A 24300-nucleotide genomic window follows, 5' to 3' on the forward strand; every position below is an offset into this window, starting at 1 on the left:
AGTGGCAAACAGGTAGAATCAATGCAGTTTCAATGTGTTTAACTTTGGCAGGACTGTACAATAAGAAAGCCAGTAGGGTACAATTCCTTCCTAGTGCACCCCAAGAAAGGTGGATGATGATGAGAGACAGGCTTTTAATGGTGACAGCAACATGCTTGGGGAATGTTTCCACTTAGGGTTGCCAACCTCCAGATGTTGGCTGGAGATCTCCTGGGGCTACAATGGATCTCCAGGTGACAGAGACCACCTGATGAAAATGGCCACTTTGGAAAGTGGAATCTATGGTATCGTACCCTATTGAAGACCCTACCATCCACAAACGCTTAAGAGGTGAGGTATTTTATTGTTTTATTGTGTTTGCTTTAACTAGGTTTCGAGTCATATTTAGAATACCACAGAGGCAGCCAAAAAATGAATCATACCAAATAAATGTACTTACAATATCCTAGGAGACCAACCAGTTTCACAGCTAGAAGCGGAGCTCCACAGGGAGCAAACAAAGGCTCCAGGATGTAGCGCCCAAATGCCAAAGCCACAACAGCACTGTTGGCCGGTCTGGGAAGGAGAAGGTTGTGATGAGACATCAAGAAAACCACAGTGACATTGGAATGGCAGCTGCCCAGTCAGGGAGACTTAATCGTGTCTCTGTCCTCTGCATAACCATAGCCTTGGGGTTACTTTGTCCTACAGGTAGGAATCCTTATCAGCAATAGCATTTATCTGGCCATCTGCAAACAGTGAAACAAGAGCCAGCATGGTATGGTCTGCAGATTATTGAGAGCTGTACTAGGGAGTTGAATTCAAATCCTTGCTCAGCCATGAAGCCCTCTGTAGGTGTTTCTCTGAGACCCTACCTACACATTACACTCTGTCTTGGTCCACTCTACCATCCTGTCAAAACCACACATGCACTGGAGCTGTGTTCGGAGTTCCCACTGATTTGGGGACTTATACTCAGGTGTGCTGGAGCCAGATGGATTGGGACAGTAGTGTGTGTGTGTGAGACAGAGTTTAAGCTTTCCCCCTCAAACTCCTTTCCAGAACTGAAACTAAAATGTGCTGAGACCAGAAACAGCTGCTATAGTTCAACCATCAGTACACATACTGATAACAGGAACAAACTACAACAGGCCCCAAACAGGTTGGAATTGGCTGCCTAACTAACTCTCCAGCAGGTGGCTCCACCTCTAAACCTATGGTGGTTCAAACAGTCCAAATGCATAACAGAAACATTCCCAGAGGGGCCACTATTTGCCTCACTGAACATATAACCTACCTGTACAGAGAAGTTTCTTCAGTGGGACATACAATAGCTTCTGTAGGCTGTTTCAGGTCAGGAAAACAAGGCTGTAGCTTTCTCCTCACATGCTATGGCTCTGATTTAAACTGAGTTGTGATCCAAATTCAGCTCACATGAACCTAACAATTAAGCTTTGAGCACAGAATTTCCAGTTAGGGTTGCCAGCCTTGTGTCAGCAAATGCCAGGAGAGTCTTGGTGCAATGCCTGGGGAAGGGATGTGGCATACACCCTCCGTGGCACTCTAGGAACTTCTCTGGTTTCTATGGTAAAGACAGTAGAAACTGGTGAAATTCCTGGAGTATCACAGAGGATGTGATGGCACTGCTGGTGGAGGTTTAGAGGATTAGGTGTCATTTCCAGGTGATGCTAATTTATAGAATTTTACCATAAAGATTAGGAAAATTTCAAGAGCATCATCATGTATGCTAATTCCCACCCCTCCTGTCATTAAGAGTGAGGGACTGAAGACAGGATGGGAGGGGGGAAATGGCAGTGAATTGCCAGTGCACACCTGTTTGACAGGACTGGGGTGGACAAGGGATGGGGACAAAAACAAGGAACACCTAAGGTACAGTTAGACTCTCAGATAAGTTGCCATGACCGAACAACCAATGGAAGAACAGGAAGGTAGCAAAATGTGAGACAGCCATGATCCATCAACAATGGCATTCCAGGAAAAATCAGTCTTCTCCACAGGTTTTCCAAAAACGATGTCACACCATCAGCCTGACTGCCATTTTTTTCTCCTGCTGGCATTTGGACTGGGAGTAGGAAATGGGAGCTAGAGGCAGGAAAAACCCCCATCCCAGGCTCCTTCCTGCCCTCAGTCAGCTGGCCGGCAGGGGAAGCCCCACCCCCACAGCCACCATGTGACTTTCCACCTCCGGAGGCATCAGTCTCTGATTGAAAGCCTTCCTCTTGGGATGGTGTGTCTGTGTTACTTTGAAGAAGTTGGCAGCAACTCGTGAGTAGAGATGCCAATCCCTCGCTTCAGAGTCGCCAGAAATGGGGAGGGGGGAGGAAATGTCTGCTGAACAATTCATTATTCCCTATGTGAAGATTGATTCTCATAGGGTATAATGGGGGATTGATCTGGAGGTATCGGGGGCTCTGGGGGGGGCTGTTTTTTTTGAGGTAGAGGCACCAAATTTTCAATATAGCATCTAGTTCCTCTCCCCAAAATACCCCCCACGTTTCAAAACGATTGGACCAGTGAGTCCAATTCTATGAGCCCCAAAAGAAGGTGCCCCTATCCTTCATTATTTCCTATGGAAGGAAGGCATTTAAAAAGGTGTGCTGTCCCTTTAAATGTGATGGCTAGAACTCCCTTGGAGTTCAATTATGCTTGTCACACCCTTGCTCCTAGCTCCGCCCCAACGTCTCCTGGCTCCACTCCCAAAGTCCCCAGATATTTCTTGAATTGGACTTGGCAACCCTAATCACAGGCCAAGTACATTTTTGCACGTAGAAGGTCTCAGATTCGCTCCTTGGCATTTCTTGTCTATGAGAATCACAGGTAGCAGGTTTTTAGAAAGGCCTCTCTCTACCCAAGAACAGTCCAGCCAGTCTTATCAGAAACCAGACACTGATAGGCTGATTTAAGTAAACAATAGTTTGATAATTGTCCAATACTAAAACTGAGTGTATAACTTCTATCAATTACTGTCAAATGGCATACATCATAGGTTGCCGTGGGTTTGAAAATTCCTGGAGATTTGTGGGGGAGGAGGCTGAAAAGCAGGGTAAAAATACATAGGCCACCCTCCAAAGCAGCCATTTTCTCCAGGCAAGCTGAGTTCTGTTATCTGGAGATCAGTTGTAATTCAGGGGTATCTTCAGGTCCCACCTGCAGGCTATATTGTTATTTTTCATCATACCTCCCCATGTGTGACGAAATGACGTCACCTGGAAGTGATGTCATCAAAATAGCGGCCCCACATGGGCGCCGCCATTTTGATTACGTCACTTCTGGGTGATGTCATCACGCCAGCTTTGCAGGGGGAGGTTCCCCTGCCGGCCCAATGTGGGCTGGTGGGTTGAGAACCCCCACCCGGACTGGGGGTTTAGCAGCCCTACTCCCCAACTTGCCCTCCAGTGGTTCCTTGTGAAAGTATTTAAAGTGTGTTCATTCCAATTACAGGCCCAGAAAGAGTTCTGTATTGTTATTTTTGTCACTACCTCCCTGCTCTCCACTGAATCCTTGTGAAAGGATTTAAAGTGTGCTTAATCCAACTACAGGGCCTGGAAAGAGTTCTGTGTTGCTATTTTTTGTCACTACCTCCCTGACTTGCCCTCCAATGGATCCTCGTGAAAGGATTTAAACAGTACAATCCTAAAGAGACTTACTCCAGTCTAAGCCCATTAAAATGAATAGGCTTAGACTAGTGTAACTCTCTTTAGGATTGCACTGAATGTGTGCTCATTCCAGTTACAGGGCCTCAGAAGAGTCCTGTATTATTAATTTTCTTCACTACTGCCCTGACTTGTCCTCCAATAAAAAAATAACAATACAGTACTCTTTTGAGGCCCTGTAATTGGAATGAGCCCACCTGGAGCCTGGCAATCTTATAACTGCATATCAAATTTGGATGCCACATTTTTAAAGCAGAGGAGCTACTTATTCAGCACTCTCTTTGCAAATCATGCTGTTGTGCCCAATGGGCACAGTTGGCATAAGTAGAGTTAAGGCAGCCCATTCACATTGTCCTGCTAGTTATAGAAAGAAAGTTGCCAATATTGCTAGCAATACATTACATCATAAGAACATAAAAAGAGCTCTGCTGGATCGGACCAATGGTCCATCTAGTCCAGCATCCTGTCCTATACAGCGGTCAAGCAGTTCCTCTGGAGGGCCGGCAGCAGGGCATAGAGGCCGAGGCCTTCCCCTGATGTTGCCTGCTGGCTCTGAGATTCAGAGGCTGACTGCCTCTGAATGTAAAAGTTCTCTTTAGTCACCAGGGCTAGTAGCCACTGATGGACCTATCCTCCATGAATCTATTTAATCCCCTTTTAAAGCTGTTTATTCCTATGGCCATCACTACATCCTCTGGCAGCAAATTCCACGTTTTAATCACTCTCTGTGTAAAGTAGTTTTTATATTTTGGTTTTGAACTCTATACTTTCTTTCGGTAGCACTGAAATATGTATTTTATATACACATGTGCACAGAATGCTTCAGTACATAGCTTCTCTGCCCTTATATTTATGACAGGTTGCGGAAGGAAAAGTTTACCTTATAGCAAAGTATTCAGCCCACAGGAAGAGGAACCCCGGCAGAGGGCCCAGGGTCTCCAAGATGTAGATGTAATGACCTCCAGACTTTGTGATTCGTGTGCCAAGTTCCGCATAACTCAAAGCACCTGAAAGAATCCAGATAGAAAAGCACTTCAGGAAATCATCTCAAGGAGTTTTTCTTGGATGTTACTTTGAAGGCATGTTGTCTTGGTGATAGAAAAAAAGCAGCAGTTTATTAACCTCATTTATACCCCACATTCCTCCACAATGGGGACCCAGTGTGACTTGCACTGGTCTCCTCACCTCCATTCTATCCTCACAACAAGCCTGTGAGGTAGGTTAGACTGAGAGAGTGTGGCTGGCCCTAGGTCACCTAGTGAGCTTTCATGGCAGGGTGGGGATTCAAACCTGGCTCTCCCAGATCCTAGTCTGACACCCTAACCACTTCGTCACAGTGGCTCTCAATGGTTTAGTGAAAATCTCTCTTGCCTGACAAAAACTCTTACTTCCAGTTAATGCTTATTGCATATCCTAAAATGTACTGTACAGATCACCAAACATAGCCCAGGTGCAAATCCTTGCCTGGACGTGTGGGTGACCACAGAGGGCTGTTGCAAGGATTCTGCTTATTTCGTTAGAGCATCTATAGTTCTGCCCTGACCTGGATAGCCCAGTCTTGTCAGATGTTAGAAGCCATGCAGGTTTGGTTCTGACTAGTATTTGGATGGGAGCAGGGCTTTTTGTGTGTGGAAAAAGAGATGCTGAACTCTCAAGAGGGAAATGAAGGAAAAATACATGTAGTACTTTGAAACACTATTATTTTCATGTGCTATGGATTTACCTATACTTTAAAGCAATTTAGTGGCCTTCCCTTTTTTTAAATCTTATTTTTTAAATTTTATTTTAATATTTTTGTGCCATCACGTGCTTTGAACATATGAACATATGAAGCTGCCTTATACTGAATCAGACCCTTGGTCCATCAAAGTCAGTATTGTCTTCTCAGACTGGCAGTGGCTCTCCAGGGTCTCAAGCTGAGGTTTTCCACACCTATTTGCCTGGACCCTTTTTTGGAGATGCCAGGGATTGAACCTGGGACCTTCTGCTTCCCAAGCAGATGCTCTACCACTGAGCCACCGTCCCTCCCCATCACGTGACATCATGCTCCCCCGGTGTCCCTCATGAACTTTTAAACTTTTGTTTTTTAGAATTTTGTTCCATTGCATTCCCTCAGGGGGAAAAAAAAAACCTTGAATGGGAGACCTCCAAGGAAACCCAGAGCTGTTACACAGAGACAGGCAATGGCGAACCACCTCTGAATGTCTCTTGCCTTGAAACCCCCTGTGGGATTCCCATAAGTCTGTTGTGACTTGGCGGCACTTTCCACCACCATCTATAGTTCCAGATCCAGATGGTACAAAACAGCACAGAGCAGCATGACAAGTTGGAACTAAATTCGGTGGCTTTTGGAAGACCTGATCAGGAGCTCAATGTAGTTGCTTTGATTATCAGGGAAGGATCTCCCACCGAGAGAAAGCATTTCATTTTTCCTCCATGCCTCCTTGATTGCTCAAATAGCTCTTCCAAATCTGCAGTTAACTCTGTAGGTGGGAAATGACAAGGTCAAGCACCTGTACTTGACTTTCCCCCTACACTGAGATAATGGTGGCTTCAGAGGGATTAATGAAATCATGGATTTCTGCAACCCTGCCCAGAGCTTCAAAGCCCAAACCTAGAGCTGCTGAATGATGCACATTGACAACCTGAACATAAACCTGGAGGCTGCAATCAATTCCATGATGCCTCCATATGTACATTCACAACAGCACCATATGGCCAATGGTTATCTTACAGCCTTAGCCTGTATTATTTTTAGCTTAAGCTCCAGGCCCACTGGATGCTTTAGACGTCTCATGCAAAGCGAATAATTTGTACAGCCCTGTTTCCTGCAAGGCAGATGGGGATTCTATAGGACTTTGAATAAAAAGGATTATTAAACGTGACTGGGAGTTTGTGGTGCACCTGTAGAACAGAAATTAATCCATCCGTTTCTGGGGTGTTTGCGGTATACCTGTAGAACTAGGATTAATCTGCCAGATCCCTCTGGCTTGGTTTTTCAGGTAGTTTTTCACATGCAGGTTAATACTTGAGTAGCCCCCTTTGGAAAGGTGAACTGAAAAGGAAGGCATTTCTCCAAATCACATCAGCTTTTAAATGATCAAAATCAATCCTGGTCTTCCATATCATAAAATGGTATCTGCCCCAGGCCCAATTTCCTGCCACCATTACCCATCAGAAGTCCAAAAGGAACACAAATATAGCCCATAGTATTACAGGTAGACATCTCTGTTATTGCTGCCTGCCTTGACTATTTCAGGGCTCCCACATATTTATCTGCTCTGCTGCCAGCAATGGCAATGGCTAGGATAATATAACCCATATAAAGTACTACTACTGCCTGTTGTATTTTTATGCCACTTTCTCTACATAGAGTTCAGGGCAGTGTATGTGGTGCTCCCATCTGACATTTTATTCTCACAACAACCCTGTGATGTAGATTGAGAGAGTGACTAATGCAAGGTCACCTACATTTTATTCTCACAATAACCCTTTTAGGTAGTTAGGTCGAGAGAGCGATTAATGCAATTACTTCATGTTAATACTAATTACCTTCAAGTGACAGTGACAATTTGAACACAAGACTCCTAGTCCAGCTACTAAGGCTCACCAGCTCTTTTTGAGTCCAGGTAGATATTTTGCAAAACTCTGGCTTATTTTTTCTACAGTTAGCTTGTGAAACCAGGTTTCATGTTATAGCCAATCACTCAAACTGTGATTTCCTCAACAAATGCTGATTTCTCTATAGACTGGGAGAAGACAAATGGGGAAGAAGCCACATCTGAACCAGATTTTGAACCAAGCTGTCTTGAGCTCTGTACATAAAAACATAAGAAGAACCAGACCAATGATCTATCTAGTTCAGCATCTTGTCTCACAACCTGGGACCTACATACCTGTGGGACCGTCTCTCCCCATATATGCCCCGGAGGTAGCTTTGTTCGGCCTCCCAAGATCTTTTGACTGTCCCCAGCCCAAGAGATGGCCATCTTGCCTCTACCAGGGCTTTTTCGGTCCTGGCCCTGACCTAATGGAATCAGCTCCCTATGGAGATCTGAACCCTACCTGGTTTGTTAGCCTTTCGTAGGGCCTTTAAAATGGAGCTGTTCTGCCAGGCTTTTGGATGAGGCAGCGGGTGTCCATTTGTTAGAATGGTTGGCCTCTCCTGCTGTACCATCATGTCGTACCATCATCAGTGCCGAAAAATTATGCTATTGATATAGCATTGCTAGTTCATCATTATTCAGACTGTTGTTACTGACAGGGGCCAGTGGGTTATGTAACATCATAATATCATCATAATACATGATATGTAAAGTGCTGATTAGCTTCTGAGCTTAATGCTATAACTGATTTTATTATGATTTTAGCGGTTTTAATTGTCTGTTTTATTATCATATATTTGATGTACTCCACTCTGAGCCCCTATGAGGGAATGGGCGGAATATAAATAAACTACTACCACCAATAATAATAACAACAACAACCAGTTCCTCTGGGCAGGCAACAACATGGCATAGAGGCCTAGGCCTCTCCCTGATGTTGCCTCCTGGCTTTGGGATTCAGATAGGGCTGCCAAGCCCCCGGTCCGGTTGGGGTTCCCCTGTCCGGGAGGTCCCCAACCCGCCAGCCCACATTGGGTCAGCAGGGGGAACCTCCCCCTATGGCGCTGCCGCAATGATGTTACCCAGAAGTGACATCATCGCACCGGCACCACTGTGCGCAACCACTCTATGCGTTTCTGGGGAAACTCTATGGTTTTCCCAGATGCTCTAGCCATTTTGGGAGGGAAAATTCTATGGTACCATAGGTACCATAGAGTTTTAACCTCCCAAATGGCTAGAGCGTCCTAGAAAACCATAGTTTTTCCCCAGAAATGATTAGAGCGGTCATGGGTGGCAGCGGCGCAATGTCACTTCAGGGTAACATCATTGCGTTGTGCATGCACAAAAGTCCCCCACTTCAGGAGAAAGAGGACTTGGCAACCCTAGATTTAGAGGATTAGTGTCTCTGAATGTGGAGGTTCCCCTCAGTCACCATGGCTAGTAGTCACTGACAGACTTGTCCTCCATGAATCTAATCCCCTTTTAAAAATGTTTATTCCTGTGACTATCATCTGTGGCCCGTTTGGTGTATGATTAAGAGTGGTGGATGCTAATATGGAGAACTGGGTTTGATTCCCCATTCCTCCACATAAAGCCTGCTAGGTGACCTTAGGTCAGTCACAGTTCTCTCAGAGCTGTTCTTGAAAGACCAGTTCTCTCAGCCTCACCTACCTCACAGGGTGTCTGCTGTGGGGAGAGGAAGGGAAGGAAATTGTAAGCCCCTCTGAAACTCTGAGTGAAGGGGAGAGTATAAATCCACCTTCTTGTACATCATCTGGCAGTGAATTCCACATTTTAATAACTCTCCATATGTCACATCAAACCATAGTTAAAACTAATTGTGATTAATAAACTAACTTCAGATCCTGGAGTGGCCTACATTCAGACAATCAACTAACCATACTTAGTTGTCATTGGACCATAGTTTCAAGTGATGTCTTAATTAGACCATTTTGTGCATACTAGGCAAATATTCTCTTTAAAAAATGGAACCTGTGGGCTCTTCTGCACTTATTTTTGTCACTTATATGTCCCTATGGATTCTTTTTTTTCCTGCATGTTTGGCTCCCTCTAGTGGTTGATTCGATATTACATTGCTGTATGTCTAGCATATTTCCCAGCAATTTAAAACTGAGGAGAAATGGAGTAAAAAACATAAGAGAAGCCATGTTGGATCAAGCCAATGGCCCATCTGGTCCAACTCTGTGTCACACAGTGGCCAAAATCCAGGTGTCATCAGGAGGTGCACAATCTTTCTTTCCTCCCCTCCCCTCTGCTGCTGTCATGAGATTTCAGAGAACACAAATAATGAAAAAAATGTTTTGCACAGCTCGGGTGGAGACAGGAAGCCGCAAGGAGGTTGAGCTAACCAAGGCATAGCCCAATAGATGACAATATAGTGCAAATATACCACTTGCAGCAATCTGTTCCTTCCCAAATGTCATAATTATTCTGAAATAAACAGCAAGCCATTGATTTGGAGGAGGATTAGATTTCAGTTTTACTGTGATATATCAAAGAATCATAGTAGGGAAGGGATACATTGAGCCAAGGAAGCTGCTGACTGGGAATCCTGTGTATCAAAGTACTTGAACTGGCATCACATAGAACGGGGTCCCTTGTAGGCTGCATTCTGATAAGATCCTGCTTCATAGTAGTTTACACATTAACTCACTTTGTCTGCTCAGGTTCAAGGCCAAACCAAGGCAGTGGCTGTGAAAAGGGGGGCAGTGCAGTTACATCAGCTTTCTGATTACACCTATGAATATAACTGTCCCTACACCACTAATCTGAGGCAGACCACAGCCTCAGTTTTGTATCTTTAGTATAGTGTTTTATTCTAGTCAATACAAGCAAAACAACACTTCTGTCTTGCCCAAGACAGTATGTAATGCACCAAAGGTCTTATAAAGATTCTTGGAGCCTTCATTTCTTAACAATTTTATTTGTTTATTTAAAATATTTATCAGCTGCCTTTCCTCCTGTAATGCTCAAGGTAGGTAACAATATTAATAAAAGATATATAAAGGACATTAAAAACCATAAAAATAGTATTTAAACTTTAACTAAAATTTAAAACCACAATTGAGGACTGCTTTAATTAAATGCAGTCCTCAATAAATTATTCAGTTGTTCCCGAAGGATCAAAAGTGAGTGGGCCAGGCGCACCTCCTTAGTTATTTGGGAGAGGGGGGGCTGCCACTAAAAAGACTCTCTCTTTTATGTACCCATCAAAAGAGTATCTTTGATTGGTGAGATAGTCAGGAGGTCCTCTCAATGTGCTCTTAATTCGCAGAAGAGATGGTCCTTCAAATACCCTGACCCTAAACCATGTAGGTCTTTAAAGGTCAAAACCAACACCTTGAATTGGGTGTAACTGCTGTAATCAGGGATGCATGCTCTCTAGACAAAGTGTTCTGCACCACCTGTACTTTTTTTGTGTGTAAACCAAATTTTTATTATTTTTGCAATATATTGAAAAATATACTTCTATCAAGACCCACAAATAATCAGCCAATACATTACAAATTTTCCTCCCCCCCCCCTCTAATTGATGACCTCCGCTGGTATTTAAAACATATTAAAAACATTCTAAAGGTAAAATTCACAGTTATAGAATCTTCACTAAAAATTACCCTTAACTCAAATATGATTGCTAAGCTTTATCCTCTTCTTAATTCTTATTTATCTAATTTTACATGTTAAATCAAATATCAATAATCACAGTTCTTCTTTTCTCTTTAAAAGTTCAATAAATGTTATCAAAACCAACTAAATGGGTGCAGTCAGACATACCATTAAAAGCGGGTGTGTAGCGCTCAAATTTGAACTGCTGAATATTGATTCAATACAGGGCCATTCAGATGAGCATCCAAGAATGCAACTCATTCTGTTGTTGAGCGATCAGACATCCAATACTATCACGCTCTTTTCTTGGAGCATGTGTGATCAGATGGTGATTTCTGGAAGGGGGGGGGGTCCATTGAACATGCGCCCAACTGTTTGGAGGTGGGAAATCAAACATTGCTTCAGAGGCAGGGGGGGAAGGGGAGAAAGTTTCTGGAATTAATGTTGCTGATTCAAACAAAGGAACTGCCAGGAATTACTTTTCTAGAAATTGGCAGTGACAATGATATCTGGAAATCCTCCACATTGAAAAAAAAGATTTTTTCCCCTGTTCTGAATAGTGGGATAACATTCCCCACCCCACCCTCCGATCCTGTGTTGATTGGAGAAGCAGAAGCGTCACCTCAGATTCCCGGATGATCTGGCAATGCGCATGTCTGCTGGGGCTTTTTTTTAAAAAAAAAAAGTGGGAGGGGCAGTAAACATTCCAAGGGGCAGTATTGCGCATGAGCTGTCCAAACAGGAAAAAGCCAATCTTGTGCCGCTTTTTTGAAAAAGGGCCGGACTTTCTGCGCTGTCAAATTAATGCAGCATTGAGGCACAGCAAGCTGGGATGACCCTGGATTACGCTTGATTACCAGATGTGGATGTCTGAATGAACACATTTAATCCATCAGCGAGACGGAGCTGTGTCACCACTAATGGTACGTCTGAACGCACCCTATGTCTCTTCACTTTCCATTGTATCTCCACATAGTTTTGAAATTTCTTCCAGTCTTCTTTGAATTTCTCCAAATTACAGTCAGTTTGTCCATTTCACTCCAGTTTAGTACTTTTAAGACCCAGTCCCATTTTTCAGGTATTTTGTCTTGCTTCCACATTTGCACATACAATGTTCTTGCAGCTGAAAGCAAATACCACAACAATGTCCTATCTCGCTTCCGAAAGCTTTCCATTTGTAATCCCACCAGAAAGACATCCAGTGCTCTCTTAATATTATATCCCAAGATTTTCGAAATCTCTTGTTGACTCATAAGCCAAAATTGTTTCACCTTTTCGCAAGTCCACCACATATGGTAGAAAGAACCTTCATGTTTTTTACATTTCCAACACCTATCTGAAGCTTGATTGTTCATTTTTGCTAAATTTTTAGGTGTCATATACCATCTATACAGCATTTTAAAACAGTTCTCTTTTATGTTGTAGCACGTCGATATTTTGCACCACCTGCACCTTTTGAACACTCCTCAAGGGTGGCCCGAACAAGAGTGCATTGCAATAATTCAATCTAGATATAACTAAGGCATGTCATTGTGACTAGACCTGATTGAACCAGGAATGGATTCAACTGATGCCAGTAAGACAAGTTGAACTCCAGAAGGGGAGCCACATAAACAAACAGGATTTTTTTTTAAAAAAAAAAGCTATCATGAAGGTAGAATGCCAGCAGGGGGGTGGGGGCTTTCCAGTGTTTTGCACTGAGTGTCACATGTATGACTATCTGCCCATAGGACAGAAGTCTTGGGTGTGTGCTCGCTGCAAGGAGCTCCTAGTCCTCAGGGAATGAGTTCGTACCCTTGAGGCCGAGGTGACTGACCTGGAGAAGCAGAGACAGTCAGTTAGGCACTCGGGGAAGACTCTCGGGGACGTATTAGATGAGCCCCACTCTGAATGTGGTAGCCCCGTTGCTGCCAGGGGCCATGAGGGTCGAGAGGGAACAGGGCACCGGGCTGAGGATAAGGGGAATGCACCCTCAGAACGGACCTCTTCTTCAGTTGGTGAGTGGGTATCCTTTCACGCCAAGGAACCATCCCTGGGCAGGGAGAGAGGGGGGGGTATTGGTAGTTGGTGATTCGATCCTTAGGCAAGTAGACAGCTGGGTGGCAAAACCACGTACTAACCGCATGGTGACTTGCTTGCCTGGTGCGAAGGTAGCGGACATTACGTGTGTAGTAGATAGGCTGATAGACAGTGCTGGGGAGGAGCCAGTGGTCATGGTGCATGTTGGCACCAACGATGTGGGGAAATGCAGTTATGAGGTCCTGGAGGAAAAAATTAGGTTGCTAGGCAGGAGACTTAAGGCCAGGACCTCCAAGGTAGCCTTCTCAGCAGTGCTACCTGTTCCACGTGCAGGGCAGGAGAGACAGGCACAATGTGTGGATGAGACGATGGTGTAGGGAGGAAGGGTTTAAGTTTGTTAGGCACTGGGATGCTTTCTGGTACAAGCGGGAGCTGTACAAAAGAGACGGTCTCCATTTGTCCCCAGATGGAACCAAGCTGCTGGCGCTTAAAATCAAAAAGGTGGCAGAGCAGTTTTTAAACTAAATCTTGGGGGAAAGCCGACAGGAGATGAAATGTCTCTGGTTTGGGAGGACTCATCTCCTAGAGATGAAGGGTTAGCTGTTACTTTTCTACCGGGTAATGGATCAGAGTTGTCCACTGAGATGGTGACAAACAGTATGGACTGTCTGCCAAAGTCTCAAGGCAGCAGGAGGAAGGTTGCGGGCCTAGCTTGCCTGGGAAATTATAGATGTTTGTATGCAAATGCTAGAAGTGTTCGAAGTAAAATTGGTGAGTTGGAATGTTTAGTGTTGGGAGAAAACATAGACATTGTGGGAATTTCAGAAACTTGGTGGAATGAGGAGCATCAGTGGGACATGGTGATTCCTGGATATAAGTTATATCGGAAGGATAGGGAGGAAAGGGTTGGAGGTGGGGTGGCTCTATATGTCAGAGAGGGTATACGGTCCAGTAAGACTTTAAGCCTACACACTGACTCTTAACTACTTGACTCACATGAAGCTGACTTGCTTACTTACGGCTACTGTGCCATTGATGCAACTTTTCATCAGTTTAGGATTAGAGATTTCTGTTTCTGTGGCAAGCAAAAGGAAGGCTTTGCTTTGGACAGGATTGCTTTTCAGTCACTACATTTACCAACAACTAAAAGAAGGAGAGGGAAAAGAAACTCACCACGCACCAAACATAGAAAGGATCCCACAGCCAAACCAGATGACCAAGGAGAGACCCACATTGCCAGAGTTTTTCAGCACACCTTTGGGGGAAATGAAAATGCCACTGCCCACCATGCTGCCGATGAGGAGTGAGAAAGCCCTCAAAAGGGTGATCTTTTTCCTCAGAAAGACAGCCTCCTCTTTCTTCTTAGACTTCCCCATGACTGGTGGGAGTTGAGTGTTCAGGTGTCAAACGTTCTTGGGAGTTGAGGTGGGACTTGAGCTACCGTAAATGTTCTCCCTGGTCCCCAGTCAATCTGTATTTAAAAAGAGAAATCAGAATACCTGGTGTAATTAGCTTTGTAAAATGACACTGAGGATTTAACTACATAGTGATTTCAAAGCCCGCTCACAGGGGAGGGTGGGATATAAATCTAATGAAATAATAGACCCTTATTCATATCACCATGCTAATGGATATTGGTAGTGTGCTTAACCGTCTCTTCTCCCACCAGTCCTCTCCCACATTCTGTCCCACAAACCAGTTTTCACCTGATTTCTCCCCAGTCAAGCTCAGAGACTCAAAATAAATCCTGTAGAAAGCCAGCTTGTCAAGGAGAAAGATTCTACTATACACTGGTCCCTGGGGTACAAGTTTTCTGTATATGGGTATCCTTTTCAAGGATATGTTTATTATACAGTGAGTTCAGCCAGCCTGAAGTAAGCAAGAACATTTATTGAACAAGAGCAGAACTGAACACAAACAGGCAACACCACTCCTTATAACCATCTGGCCTCAGTTAAACACATGCCCTTATGTGGGCAGCAATCCACCCTATTGGTCTCTCCAGGATCCTTCATTTGCAAACTGAACACAGTAGCATAAGAAGTCCCTAATGTAGTAACTAAATATGTAGGCACTACTTACCTCATGTTATTGTGCATCGTAAAATGTCCAAGTAGCAAGCAGGACTACATTGTGGCTTTTGTGGTCCCTAAACATTTGGACCTTTGTGGGTCCCCCCCATAATAACATCAATATTAAAATTAATTTTTGATATAATTTTTAGGCAAAACTTAATAGATGTTCATGGACCCTAAGCTTTTCATTTTTTCTGATGTGAGAAAAAGAAATTAAACCATTTCTATGGCCCTAGGCACTAGGCCTGCTGTGCCTAATGGAGGAGCCCACAGGAGCATTATATGCAATTGTTTTGATCTTTTCATCAGCTTTAAGTGTTAAATCCAATTTTTGGAATCATTAAAAATTAAACACAGTTTTTAGATATCATGTCAGTAATTAATTCTCATCAGGGACTGCTCTGGATAGAGGAGAGAATCGCCAACATGTCTATCCATCACAATCGAACCAATGCCATTATTAATAGGATGTATTGCTGCTTCTTATGTTCATTTTGTATCTAGGACTCTGCAACATAATAAAGTGAGCCCATTTATCATTTTTAAAATGTTGATTTTTCTGTTCCCTTCATTAACATGTAATATTGGCTATGATGATAGTTGTATTCAAATCCATTGACAGTCATTACTGTGCCACAATCCAGCAGAGAATTTTAAATACATGCAATCCATTCAGGACTCGACTGTGACCTTTGTAGTGGGCAAAAGCCTGAAACCACTACACTAGAACAGAAACAACAATCTGTCATCTGATCAATGTGTAGAATGTGCTTAGAAAAAAATAATGATGATATTGTGAGACTAGCTGGTCGAGACTTTCTACTTTCTCAGCACAGTGGCTGAACACATGGCTTGCACATAGAAGTTTCTGTCTCTAGTACTTCCAGTTAAAGTGGCTACAAATTCAGGGAAAGGTCCAAGTGCAAAGCCTTGGGAAGTGATTGCCAATCAGACTGAAACATATGAAGCCAGGTGGACCAATGAGACTACTTCACACATCTGTATATGCTATTCTACTGCTAAAGAACTTAACATTGGCACACAATATTTGTGTAGGCATCTATGAATGCATTACTGTTGGCTGCTCTCCAATTGCAGATGTGCTGTGGACAAGGACTCCCCCCCACCCCTGTATGGGGTTCCCAGTAAATTTATATGGCTATGGCATCTCATGCATGCATGCCCTATTGCCTTGCCCTTGAAGTAAGTAGGGTAGGGGACTCTGAGACCAGCAGGTGACCGGTGGATCAAAGCAATGGACAAGAAATTGTCTACCCAGAAAGGGAGAGGGATTTCCCCACTGACTGCTTACACCACAGTCCAATTGCAGAAGAGGACACTGAAGTCCTGTGTATGTAAACCTTTCTATGTACACATCACTTATTAAACTGCAGTCATGGTTTCAGGGCTTTTATTCTAGAAAAAGCCCTGCATGGACTCATTTGCATATGAGGCCACACCCCCTGTGATGCCAAGCCAACTGGAACTGTGTTCCTGCTCAAAAAAAAGTGCTGCATGGTTTTATAACATTCTCACCCAGAAATGTTTAGAAGTCAGTGGATTAAAAAATGTGGAATCCAGTGACCATAACGTCCTAAGGGGAAATATTACCACTCCTATCTCACCTTTATCATAGTGATGTCGCTTTTAGCATAATGTAATATATTGGATAGGAAATCTGCCTTGATTTTTAGTTGAATTCCCTTCCATAAAAGGTTTAAATGCAGATATGTTAATCCTTCAGGCCGACTTACTAATATTCCACACGCATTGGGTATAAACACAGTTACAAAGCAGATCCTTGTTCACTGCTGTTGCTTGTTGGTTCTCATCTGCCTTGCTCCTTTACAAAACATGTTATACTAATTTACAGCTATTCTCACCAGACTTCACCACAATTTCTGAGCTTGTTAACAGAGCTGGAAAAAAGTGCCTTCCAAATGATGCTTCAGGAGCAGTGAGCATAGAATGAAGAAACACTAAAGCTATAATGCTAAACTAATGTTGCTATAGATGTCGCTATAGATCTATGAGAAGCCCCGTGGTGCAGAGTGGTAAGCTGCAGTACTGCAGTCCAAGCTCTCCTCACAACCTGAGTTTGATCCTGGTGGAAGCTGGGTTCAAGTATCCGGCTCAAGGTTGACTCAGCCTTCCATCCTTCTGAGGTCAGTAAAATGAGCACCCAGCTTGCTCATGGGGAAGGCTGTGGAAGGCAATGTTGGGTAGCCCAAGGACTGCTGAGAAGGCAATGGCAAACCACCCTGTAACAAAAAGTCTGCCAAGAAAACGTCATGATGTGACGTCATCCCATGGGTCAGTAATGGCTTGGTGCTTGCACAAGGGACTACTTTTTTATAGATCCGTGACCAGTTGTGCAGTTTAGTGTTAAAGAGAAGCTGATGGACAGTAAGATATGGATGAAGGCTGTGATATAGGGGAAAGGATGTTATTCTCCTCCCCTTTCCCTCCGTCAAAAAACCACAGATAGAAAAATAAATATAAGAACATGAAGGGCACCTGTCTTCCTCTCCTAATGAGGATTAAAGAAGGCTGGAATTGATTGGGTAAATTGAGCAAGGACAAAGAGTTAACACCCTTTCCCCAATGCCATGAACCCAATCTGAATTTCAGCTACTGTCCCAAATCCATCAAACCTAAATTCTGTGTTCATGATACAAGTGAAAAGAGATTAATACAAATTTACTCAAATCAATGGCACTTAACATTGCTAAATTTTGACCTGAGGCTGATGCACTCAAGACACAGGTGCACATAGAGTTGCACTCATGAACTTCAACAGGACAAAGAGAGACAACTAAGGCTTGTCTTGTTCCAACAGACAACAGGTGGAACCAGCTGCCGGAGGAGGTGAGGGCCCTGCGGGACCTTGGCTAGTTCCGCAGGGCCTGTAAGACAGCCCTTTTCCGGCTGGCCTATAACTAACTGGCATTGGAAACTCTATAGAAGATTGCAGTGTAGTATTCTGATAGATCGCTTGTTTTATATGTTTTACCATTTTACTGTTTTAACGGTGTAATTTGTTGTATTTTAAATCTAAAACCTATGTTAGTTCTTATGTGTTGTAAGCCACTCTAAGCCACTTTGGTGGGAAGGGCGGGATATAAATTGAAATAAACTGAAACTGAAACAGTATGGTGGCCATGTCAATGTTAGTCTTGGGTTACATTGAGTAGTTACAGTCATCAGTCTGTCTTTCTGCCTCTCTCCTCTTCATTCAAAGGACCATTCCCCTCTGTCCTTCAAACAATCATCAGTTTAGATCTGGAGAAAAGTTCCAAGCAATTCCATGAAGTTCTTTGATCATTTGCACATCAATCATTTGCACATCAATGCTGCCTATCTGATAACTGGAGTCAAATTTTAAAATTTTGCAGTTAATTCTGAAAGGGGTAGCCAGCCATAACTGTCTTTTATAGTTTCAAAAAATCCCTAAATGTCTATGGGTGACATCTTAAGGACTAGCACACTTATATTGCAGAGGTGTTTTATCAGCCATCTACAACTAAAATCACTAAGCATCTTGTGACATCCTTTAAAAATAATCAATGAAATGTATTATTAATATTAAAAATTATACTTTATACATACAAAACATGCACAAAACCATTATAAATATGATTAAGTATCAGAGACAGCATCAACATTAATAGCATTTTGACAGAATGGAGCAGGTACAGAAGATGATCAGGGGCCTGAAGGCTGAAGGACTTGGGAATGTTCAGTCTAGAGAAGAGAAGGTTGAGGGGGGACATAATTGCTCTCTTTTAAGTATTTGAAAGGCTGTCACTTAGGGGAGGATTGGGAGCTGTTCTTGTAGGCAGCAGAGGAGAGGGCTTGCAAAAATTAATTTAAATTACAGGCAGAAAGATACCAGCTGGATATTAGGAGAAGAAATTAGAGTATTTCAGCAGTAGAATCAACAGCCTCAGGAGGTGGTGAGCTGGCAGTCTTCAAGTAGCAAATGGAGAACACTTCTTAGGGATGTTTTAGGCTGATCCTGCATTGAGCAAAGGGTTGGACTAGATGACCTGTATGGCCCCTTTGAGCTCTATTCTATTATTTACTTCTGTTCCTCACTTCTTACCTGAAATTTGTTACATTCTTAGTTTTTAAAGATTCATCCTCTGGCTTTTGATCAAATGATCTGATAAACAGATTAAATGCAATGCAAAACAAAATGACTCAGCAGACGTTGGACCTTTAACTAGTGACCAAAGCGTCCTCATCTCAGCAGTCCTTGGGCTACCCGACATTTGAACAGAATGTTCTTTCTGGCTGGAAGGGGGAAGCAAGCTGCCTGTCAGTCTGCCCCTTCTTTGTGCCAGTGGTTGGGACTGAGCTGGTTTCCTCCCAACACCTCCACAGGCAAAGGGTTTGCAGCCTAGTCCCAATCACCCAATGGACCTCTGGCACGTAGCAAAAGCCAGTGATTCCTTCCTTCATTGGGCTTTCATGGATTAAAGGCCATTTCCATCAGGTACCCTTTATGTCACTGTTTGCCTTGTGCAGTTGACTAAGTGGGCTTTGATGACACATGACAGCTTATGCCACAGTAAATGTAGGGTTGCCAACCTCCAGGACAGTACTAAACAAAAAGACTTCTGGCATATGAGTAGCCACAATGCAAAAAATATCTAGCCAAGAATGCTCTCAGTTCAATAATGACAAAATTGCTTGTATCTAAATCACAATATATTAAATTTATGTCAACAGTCAAAGCTAGTTTGAATCTTAAAAGATGCACACAGATGCACACACTTTGTATATTCTGTTTGAAAACAATACACAAAAGCAGCCAGCGGCAGTGGCTAAGCCACTGAGACATGCACGCAGGCATGCAAAAACATGTAATGCCACTTGGACATAGAAACCAACAGTATTTTGTAACAAGAGGTTCAAAATAACTTATTTTCAACAAACAATTCAGTCTCAGAGATGAACATTATTCATGAGGGTCATCTCTGAGACTGAATTGTTTGTTGAAAATAATGAAAGGGGTGAAAAATGTTGTATTGTGGAACCTCCAGGTCAGGCCTGGAGATCTCCCAAAATTACAACAGATATCCTGACTACAGAGACTGGTTCCTCTGGAGAAAATGGGTGCTTTGGAGGGTGGACTCTCTGCCATTATATCCCAATGAGGAACCTCTGTTCCCCAACTCTGGCCTCCCCAGGGTCCACCCCAAAACCTCCAGGAATTTCTCAACCCAGATTTGGCAACCCTATTTGCTTCCTTCTTATGCTTCTGTCCTACATCAAACCATGCAAAAGGAGACTCAACCTGTTCGTTTGCTAACATCATGCCTTCCCTTACAGCAAGTGATGAGTGGCAGACTTTCACTAAACTTAGAGACAGCTCATAAACAGGGAGGAACTTACCTCAAAGTTAAATGTATTCCATGCTTTGAAACAGAGTTGCTAGCCCCACAGAGCAAAGCCATGAATGTCTTCTCATTCAGCCAATATCTGTTGATGAGAATGGAGGGAGTGGGAAATCAAACTTCACAAAACTCTTCTTCAAACAGAGTGAGGAAGCTCAAGAAAAATATGAACTTCTCTAAAGGAAAAAAAGTAAGCAAGGAATGCAAGAGCTTTAGTTGGGGCAGATTAGCAGGATAACAGAGCTCTTTGTAAGCAAGCACAAGCACACAAGCAAGAATCTTTCTAAAGCAATGGTTTTGAAACATTTCCCCTAAAAGTGTGGTGTTCCCCAGAAACTCACCAAAGATACTAGATAAGATCCTTCAGGCATTCCTAAAATGCAAGCAATACCAAGATTCTAGGACTTCTGAATTCAAAAGTTACTTTGGGGATTTGTAACATGTGCAAGAGAGCCCCTTCTCATTGCCATCCTCATGGTCTGCAGGCATTCAATGTATTATATTTGCACTAAGCAAGCCAGTGGAATTGCACCTACTATTAACATCCCCTGCAGACCTGTAGCTTCAGTGGGTCACCCAAGGTCCTGACCTCACCAGGTTCCTGGATTTCATGGCTTTGTGTATTGGCAGAGAAAAAGAATAGGTGTCCATAGGGTGCAGTCACACTCACCATTAAATCCATCTGCAATGCTCCTCTATTATAATCCGCACAACCAATTTTCTGATCAGACAACAGCCAGGCTCCCATTCTATCCCATGTGGGTCCTGTCGCTGGTCGATCAGAGTGCTCTACCGGACCTCGTTTCTGTATTAGCGCAGGCGCAGTGATGCCCGCTATCTGCACTATCGAGCAGATCCAGCGTCTCCTCCCTTCTCCACGAGAGACCTCGCACATCCACCATGACCTCGTTCTCGAGGGCAGGGATGCGCGTCGCTTTTAAATGGGTCGGATCACTAACAGTTTTGCTAGTCCGTTGGCACTACTTTTCCAGCACGAGCACTACGCGTGCAGAAAAAACCCCAGGAATTCAAATCAGTTCACATCTAGTTCACATCTAGTTTCAAAAGCGAGTTTTGTTTCTGGACATAGGGGTGAGTAAACGATTTATCGAGCCAACATTCACTCGCTCATTCACTGGCGCAGTGATATCACTTGCAGGGGGCTTTGGATGGGAAGCGGTGGTGTGCTTCTGACGAGTCACCAACGATGGAGCATTCAAACAGAGAAATTCCGCTCAGGAACTGTCAGAAGAATTTTGTTCCGGATTTAAAGCAGTATCAAATTAGTCCGCGCCCCAGTTGTCTCAACGCGGGACTCCAACGAGCTAACCACCATTCGCAGATGCTGACGTTTGGACAACTGCTTAAAATCCGACATGCTTCTGGACTCCACTCATGCCCGAAGCAGGATTTTCTGAACGTCTGACCTCACCCATACTGTACCTTTCCCCCCTCCCAGCACTTAAAGCAATATGTGGTGTGTGTTTTTTGGGGGGAGGGGGTGACATTTCCTATTGAGGGAACAATATGACAGACATTTACTCTTCTCCAGTGCTGTGGCTTCTTCAAACCATATTTTCCCCTCCCGCTGCAGCTGCTTTTTAGGATTAAAAGATACCAGAAGATCCAATCACAGAACTCCAGTGCCATGTAGCCTCCCATAGACTTGCTTATGCCTGATGTCCTGTTCACCGTTCCAGCTGATAGGATTGCCAGGTCCAATTCAGAAAGTATCTGGGGACATTTGGGGTGGAGCCAGGAGACTTTGAGGGTGGAGCCAGGAGACTTTGAGGGTGGAGCCAGGAGCAAGGCAGTGACAAGCATGATTGAACTCCAAAGGGAGTTCTGGCCATCACATTTAAAGGGACTGCACACCTTTTAAATGCCTTCTCTCCATTGGAAATAATGAAGAATAGGGGCACCTTCTTTGGGAGCTCATAGAATTGGACCCCCTGATTCAATCCTTTTGAAACTTAGAGGGTGTTTTGAGGAAAGGCATCAGATGCTATGCTGCAAATTTGGTGCCTCTACCTCAAAAACAGCCCCCTAGAGCACCAGATACCCACAAATCAATTCTCCATTATATCCTATGGAAATTGGTCTCCACATAGGGAATAATGGCATGCCCAGCAGACATTTCCCCCCACTCCTGCTTTCTGATGACCTTGAAATCAGGGGAGGGCCTCCAAACCCAGGGATCCCCTGCTTCCACCTGGGGATTGGCAACCCTACCTTCTGAGGTCCTTCACCACCAAAAACCCCACTGTCCCCAGACTCCATCCTCAAAATCTCTAGGAATTTTCCAACCTGGAGCTGTCAAGCTTATGTTCACTCCACGTTCCTTGGGAAAGAGCAGAGGAAAGACCTGCAATGAAAAGGTCTGGCACAATTCATGAGTCTTCCCAAAGAGTTTATCTTTTTCTTGGCAAGACTTGTACCCTGCGTTACAGCTAGAAACTAATAGCCACAGTAGCTCATAACATGGAATAAAAGGCAAGATAAAATGAGAACTAACAATGAGAAGTATAACACCTTCATAAAAGGCAGTGAGAAACCAGAAGCAGTAAAATGATCACCAAGGATCAAATCAACAGTTGCCAATAACAAGTCAACAACATTACAGATTTAAACCAACACTGAATAATCAGGGGGTTTAAATGGAACAAAACAACCTGCATATGTTTTTTGGAAGGCTTGCAACGGGGTAGGTATGAGAAACTCTTGGGGAGTGGGAGCTCTCTACAGTCTGGGGGTCATGGATGAACAAGTCTTGTCCCACATACTTGTTTTCCTCACTTCTATCAATGCCATTTAGGTCATTACCAATACTTTTAATGGGTCGAAGTGAGCCATGGAACAACTTTGTGTTGTAGGAACATGTTCTCACTCCTGAGCTGCCTGGCTCAGGAGAAGGAAAAGGAGGAGGAAGAGACTGCAGATTTACACCCTGCCCTTCTCTCTGAATCAGACTCAGAGTGGCTTACAATCTCCTATATCTTCTCCCCCCACAACAGACACCTGTGATGTGTGTGGGGCTGAGAGGGCTCTCACAGCAGCTGCCCTTTCAAGAACAACTCCTGCAATATCTATGGCTAACCCAAGGCCATTCCAGCAGCTGTAAGTGGAGGAGTAGGGAATCAAACCTGGTTCTCCCAGATAAGAGTCCACACACTTAACCACTACACCAAACCACTACACCTAACTTTTGAATCCAAGAGTTCAGTTCTCAGACTTGAGCCCCTACTAAAAATCATAAACGGCCAATGGAATTTGGGGAAGTTGTGAAAATTGCTATCCTGCTTTCTCGCTAAGGACAGCCAACTAAGAGTGCAATCCCAAACAGAGTAATACCTTCTAAACTCATTAACAGAAAAGGGTACAACTATGCTTAGGACTGCATTGTAAGAGTACCACCATGTGATCCAGATGTTCCAGAATTGCTGCCCTTTCGCTTATGAACCCCATGACCTTCCTCTTTGATGGTGGAACTCAAAAAGTGACCTTGTTGGACTAAGCCTCAAGGACAAAAGGAGATATTTTGTCTCATCCCTCAAGTGTTTTTTTAGCTGTGCAGAAGAAAACAAAAAAAAGCCTAAACATCCCCTACAGTGTTTTGATATTTTATCAAGCAACAACATTCCTGGGAATTCTGGCTTCTTTGACCAATTCAGCTCCAATAAAAATCACTGCTGAATTTCCCCATATGCCATGGGAGCATTCAACAGCAGCACTTTTAAAAAAGGTTAGACAAAACCATGGCAGGTGTCAGTGCAATTTTAAACAGACTTACATCCTTCTAAGCTCTATAATTTCAATGTAGTTAAGCGGTGTATGCTTAGATTGCTCTGTAGTTGTAGCCATGATTATCTTATACACACACACACCCCTAATGTCCTTGTATTTTCCAGCTCTCCTATTG

General features: G+C 43.6%; 1 protein-coding gene across 3 annotated transcripts in view; it reads right to left on the reverse strand.

Moving 5' to 3' along the window:
• Positions 1–24300, reverse strand: part of LOC132576491 (cystine/glutamate transporter-like) — a 51294-nt gene that overhangs the window by 19654 nt on the left and 7340 nt on the right. The window contains exons 1-4 of one of the 3 annotated variants that reach the window (XM_060245668.1): positions 20380–20468; positions 14085–14375; positions 4534–4660; positions 440–555 (exon numbers count right to left, since the gene is read on the reverse strand). In XM_060245668.1, coding sequence (XP_060101651.1) covers positions 440–555; positions 4534–4660; positions 14085–14280 — 439 coding nt within the window. In that variant the 5' untranslated portion in view covers positions 14281–14375; positions 20380–20468. Of the gene's footprint in view, positions 1–439; positions 556–4533; positions 4661–14077; positions 14376–20379; positions 20469–24300 lie in introns of those variants that run through there. The other 2 variants (XM_060245667.1, XM_060245669.1) reach the window with 2 other exon arrangements.

The sequence above is a fragment of the Heteronotia binoei genome, chromosome 8 (assembly GCF_032191835.1).
Source record: "Heteronotia binoei isolate CCM8104 ecotype False Entrance Well chromosome 8, APGP_CSIRO_Hbin_v1, whole genome shotgun sequence".
Lineage (NCBI taxonomy): Eukaryota > Metazoa > Chordata > Lepidosauria > Squamata > Gekkonidae > Heteronotia > Heteronotia binoei.